Source organism: Zea mays, chromosome 7 (genome assembly GCF_902167145.1).
Source record: "Zea mays cultivar B73 chromosome 7, Zm-B73-REFERENCE-NAM-5.0, whole genome shotgun sequence".
Taxonomy (NCBI): domain Eukaryota; kingdom Viridiplantae; phylum Streptophyta; class Magnoliopsida; order Poales; family Poaceae; genus Zea; species Zea mays.
This window is the reverse complement of record NC_050102.1, coordinates 114709364-114715079: the sequence shown is the minus strand read 5'-3', so window position 1 is coordinate 114715079 and position 5716 is coordinate 114709364. Positions and strand designations below refer to the sequence as shown.

The 5716-nt window shown below is 42.7% G+C and overlaps 1 protein-coding gene across 2 annotated transcripts; it reads right to left on the bottom strand.

Annotated features, from left to right (window-relative positions):
* Window positions 1-804: 804 nt before the first annotated feature.
* LOC103632730 (putative aconitate hydratase, cytoplasmic) lies at window positions 805-4292 on the bottom strand. Of its 2 annotated transcripts, XM_035961009.1 has the most exons (9): window positions 2874-4292; window positions 2524-2580; window positions 2349-2428; window positions 2156-2231; window positions 1864-2049; window positions 1702-1769; window positions 1476-1594; window positions 1275-1380; window positions 805-1184 (listed from the first exon to the last, which is right to left on the bottom strand). In XM_035961009.1, the coding sequence occupies exons 2-8, from the start codon at window positions 2572-2574 to the stop codon at window positions 1310-1312; spliced, it is 651 nt and encodes a 216-aa protein (XP_035816902.1). In that variant the 5' UTR covers window positions 2575-2580; window positions 2874-4292; the 3' UTR covers window positions 805-1184; window positions 1275-1309. The 2 variants fall into 2 exon arrangements, with proteins under 2 accessions (XP_035816902.1, XP_020396823.1); XM_020541234.2 differs by having other exon boundaries at window positions 2524-3676.
* Window positions 4293-5716: the final 1424 nt, after the last annotated feature.

The following is a 5716-nucleotide window of genomic DNA, read 5'->3' as shown; positions in this document are numbered from 1 at the left end:
TTGACAGGAAGGCTGGCATCTCTCAACAGATTTATATCCAGATCAGCAGAAAGAAACTTACCATTTTTCGAGGTGCTGAAGTCAGCCGAAGTCTTTCAATGGGGCCCAAGTCAACAAAAAGCCTTCGAAGAGTTGAAGCAATACTTGATAGATCTCACAACATTAACTCCACCAATGCCAGGGGCTCCTCTGTTGTTATATGTGGCAGCTTCGCACTCAGCAGTAAGTGCGGCACTTGTCCAGGAGAAGCTTGATGGCCAGTTCAAGAAGCAAGTCCCAGTGTATCACTACTACAAATCATGTTATATGAGACAGTTAATTTTCAGTTATTAAGACGCTTATGAAGTGTCCAAATTTGATGGAGTCGCAAAAGATGTCTCACATTTAAGATGGTTGTAAACCGTCTCAAAAGATATTATATAAGACAATTTTTTAATTTATAACCGTCTAAAAAAGATATTTGTTTAAGTCATTTTGTCTGATAAACCGTCTTGAATTATGTTTTTATTTAAAACACTTATTCTAAACAACGGTTGAGAATACGAACATTATAAGTCACAAAGCATTTATCGAACTGTCTAAAATATCCTATAATAATAGACGTTTTAAACAGAAAAACCATCTTATTTAAGATACTGGTATTGGACGTTTTAGGAACCATCTTATTTAGGAGACTGATATTGGACGTTTTGGGAATTTAAATGAAATGACTTACATGACAGTACATTCTTCAATTTATAATCATTTTTGAATTTTTGAGATACCACGGTATAATAATTTGAAAGAGAAATACACACATGCCCATATATTTAATAACATTATAATTAATATAACATAGACAAGTGTCATTCAATATCTCATAAATAAGCATTGTCAAATAACTCATACATAAGTGTACTATACATCCAAACTAAAATACTAATTAAAAAACTTGGTCATCAACTGTTTGCGCTAACGTTGAGTCTAACTAAGTGTATACATGAATTCAAGTCTCCACACTAGTGCAACCACCAAAATTTGAGTTCCATGATGGAGTCGTACACTTTCTTGAATTAACAAGTGAGTCTGCACGCTGGACTCCACAACCTCATCAACTCTTGGTTTAAAGGCCATATGTCCCTCAAGAAAACTTCCTTCCCAACCTTTCCAACTCCAATGGGCTCTTTCTCAAAGTCAATGTCAACCTATGCGATTGCCGTACGTAGTGTGTGTGTCAGCCACAAAGCAATAGTCCAAGTGGAATAAGAAACAACAATGTGTGGTGGAGTACTTACAGTAGGCAACAACCAGAGGCGGTGAGGCAAGGTAGTTAGCCTGAGTGAGGGTTCACACGCCCCTCGAAGTTTCGGTTGGCTGACAGCACCGTAGCAGCAACGATATCTGTATGTGTAAGAGTAGACCATAAGCTACCAAATAATCAATTCAAAAAAAACTTGTTATGTGCGCAGCTACAAAAAACATCGATAATGCCCTACCATTTTCTGTGATAGCAACAGATATAGATCCATCTAGGTCACCAGAGTTGCCCACACAAGTGGCGCAGCCATGCGCAGCGACATGGAACCCTTGCTGGTTCAGATAATCTTGAAGGCCACTGCATGGAGAAACCACAAACAGTTACTTCATTGCCATCGGATGACATGGTGCATCTCAATTTTGGACTAACAGAACAAGGTTTGGATGGCTAAACTATAGATATACCTATGTTTCAAGTACTCGGTAGCAACCACAGATCCAGGGGTAAGGCTTGTCTTTACCCATGGCTTCACCTGACGATATATATAAGAGTTGTTCCACATGTAAGAAAACAGAGAAGAGAAGTTAATCAATACAATAACAAAAGATTATGTACACTGAACCAACCTCAAGGCCCAATTCACAGGCTTTCTTTGCCACAAGGCCAGCACCAATCATGACGCTGGGATTTGATGTGTTTGTGGAGCTACATATTGCTGCAAGAACAACACTGCCATGCTTGATTTCAGCTGGCCTTCCATGGAAGTCGAATTTTACAACTTTGCCTTGCTGTTCCTTTGGCACCGCATAGCCCTGGAGTAGTGTTTGCCATGTAATAAATTTAAGATGCACAAACATTATTTTTTAAAAGAAAATTGTAAGGGAAATATCATGGACTACAAAAGCAAGGGCTTATTACCTTGAAACCAACTTCGTTGTCCAGGCAAGCATGCCAGTCTGACTTCATTTCCTTCAAAGGGACACGATCACGAGGCCTGCAAGATGGCAAATCAAACAGGGACAGAATGATCCAAGTCCCCATTAGCACTAGCACAAATATATAGTTATTGTCCAACAGTGAGAAAACCATAACTAAGGAGCACTATATCTACCTTTTGGGGCCTGAAACGCAAGGCTCCACCTCACTAAGGTCCAGCTCCAGATATGAAGAGAAAACTCGTTCCGTCTCAGGCTGCATGGCACCATGAGTAGTGCAAATATGTCAATTTCTTATAAATCAGGAATTGATGGATGGAACCCAAGTGCTGTAAAATTTAAAAGGCAGACCTCATGCTTGTCCACAAACATTTTGTTAGCTCGCAGGTATGCTTCAATCATCGACACCTGAATCACATTTAATGCAATATATACAACTTTGCTTTATTAATAAAAATATATACACATCAGAATGATAGAACGGGTATGGTAAAAGAGTAGTCTGCACATAGTGAAATATACAGTTTCATTGCTTTGTTAATAAAAATATATACATATTAGGGGTTAATTGAAATCCATAGACAAGAAGTCAGCATTTATGTGTTGCTAAACTTATTGGAGCAGAAAGTTGTGTTAAGGCTAGCTTTGCATGTAAAGTCTGACTAGAGTTTCCTTGTTGACTGCCATATACAAAGTGTTACCTGATGAGACGGGTAGTGGGCGAGACTGATCAGGAAGACAATGGCGTCTGGAGGGGTAGGCTAGCTACAACAAGGTAGGGTTTGGCCATTTGGAGGAGGAGCGCGGAGATGACCCGGACACGGCCAACCGGTTTGACGGCATCCAAATGGCCGGCGGACACGCCCGAGGAAGCGGAGGCGTACGGGCCCAAAGGACGAAGAGGTGCCTGGTGGACTGGGGAGAGTCGCCATGCCCGGGAGGCCGCCGGCACTGCCATGATGCAAGATTGCGCGGATCTATTCATGTGATGTGCCCCTCCAACTCGGCGCTATGTGACGCGGTGGCGGCTGCCACAACCGGCTATTGCTGGTGTTCCCTGTCACCATCGCCGTCCACCATTGCGAACCAGAGCCACGTGACGAGGAGAAGTCTACCTCGGCATGGCCATGGATGCGAGCATGGCAACATGCCATGAGAGTGCACAATTCCTTTGGCCTGCCCAACATTAGTCAGATCATCATACTTGGGAGCAGAGACTGCAACATCATTGAATAAGTTCATTGGGACGGAGTCATAGGGCGTCCTCTTGGCAGCTAAGTAATATGCATCTGGTGCTGGCTGATCCAACAAATCATGATGCCCATATTCCTCATCCCAAATCACATCCCCAAGTGGCATTTCATCAAACACTGAATAATCAGAATAACCACCAGAGAACAGGGCAATTTCTTCCTCGCCGATGTTTAGAGGCATTTCATCAAATATGGTATGGGCCATACCTCCAACACCCTGTGCACCGATTTGTAGACTGACCATCTCCACAAGGGCTGCCCCGTGTGCTTCACTCCGCTGCAGCAAACGCTAGGTGCCAACTCTGACCGCACTGTGCGCGTCACCCCCGATGTCATAGCTTAGCACGCCGGTATGATCTCGTGCGGACGCGGCAGCCTCGGTCTCCTTGAGGTGCTTGGCAGTGTCGCCGAAGGGGAGAGCGCTGCTATCCAGGATGCTCTTGATGTCGTAGCGACTCATGTCAAATTTGGTGAAGGCGTTGAGGCCACGGACCTTGATCGTTGCGATATCGTATGCCTCGCTTCCTCCTCCTGTGTGCTGAAGGCGCCCAAGGAGAGATCCTCTAGAGTCGAGCAGGTGTGGTGCAGATCAGTTGTGCTGCCACCTAGCGCCACCAAGAGAACCGACTCCAGATGCAACTGCACCAGATCCGATTCGCCACCGCCGCCTCACTGGAAACGAGATGTCATGCTCGACTGGGCGTAGGCCGACGCGGTGGGGCTAGAGGGTGCAGGCGTGGGCGCGGTGGGGATGGACAACATTGGCGGCGTGGTGGGGAGAACGCTGGGTAGGGGGAGGCGCTGGCATGGAGAGGAGGAGACGACGGTGCTAAGTTGCATGGAGGCGGCATTAGGGGAGCCAAGGAAACAACATTGAGGGGGTGGGTGTGTGGGTTTTGATAAAATTGAATTGGACTAGGGTTTATTTCTATGAAGATGAAGGTTTTTTATAAAAATGACATGTGGAGTGACTACTCACACTAAAAAGAGTAGAGAAGTAGAGAAAATCTTTCGCGTTGACATAAAATTGTCAAGAATAGAAAGAAGCACAATCATGCTTTGCACATACCATACATACTAATAACACTAAATCTTTTATTTGGATGTGTTTTGGTTTGGTTTTTGGCTTTGGCTTCCTAAAAGTCCAAAGCCAAACCAAAGGGCTAGATCCACGAAGCAATTTTTTTCTTAAAGCCGACTTTTTCACATTACAAAACTGAAAGCACATCTGGACCTACTTTTAGCAACTTTTGGATGGAATTGTGAAAATATATCTGGAAGAACTTTTAGTGCCTTTTAGTGGTTTGTACCAAATAGTTTTAAAATTTTTAACAACTTGTTAGAACAAGTTTAATATACTCACTAACATTTAAGACGATTCTTATAGTATACATGACTCTAAAAGTATCCTTATTTTAGATGGTTTCATATATAGAAGTGTATAATATACTCACTAACATCTAAGACAACTCTTACAGTGTCGATGACTCAAATATTATCCTTTTTTGAGACGGTTTAATTAAAAATACACCTTAAATCAATATGAGACATTTGTTATGATATAACTGTCTCAAAATACTTTACTATTTAAGACGGGTCTCCAAAAAACGTCTTACCTTACTCAACACCATATGATATAAGACACTTCTATAAAATGTATCGATATACGTCTTAACATGTGCGTCTTAAATAATCATATTTGTAGTAGTGTATTTTGTATCTGAGGTCCTTAGTGTCTCAAAGAAAAATTATACAGAGCTGGAGAAGGTATTATATGTCGTTTTAATGGCATCCAGGAAGCTTCGGCATTATTTTCAGGCATACAATATCATTGTTCCTTCTTCGCAGCCGTTGAAGGATATAATGAGAAATAGAGAAGCTACTGGACGGATTGGGAAATGGGCTGCAGAGCTCAACGAATTTTACATTGATTATGTGCATAGATCTTCGATCCAGTCTCAAGCATTGGCAGATTTCATTGCCGACTGGACGCCAGGGGCTCAGGATGAAGAAGCAAATAAAGATGCCGAGGTGTGGACAGTATTTTGTGATGGATCTTGGGGAATCTTCGGAGCAGGTGCAGCTGCTGTGTTGGTTTCACCATCCAAGGTCAAAACTTGTTATGCAGCAAGACTTGATTTCATCTGCACAAACAATATTGCTGAGTACGAAGCCCTGCTTCTGGGCCTTCGGAAATTAAAGGCAATGGGAATCAGAAGGGCAATTCTTAAAACTGATTCCCAGGTGGTTTCGGGTCATGTTGACAAAAGTTGCAAGGCTAAAGATCCGAA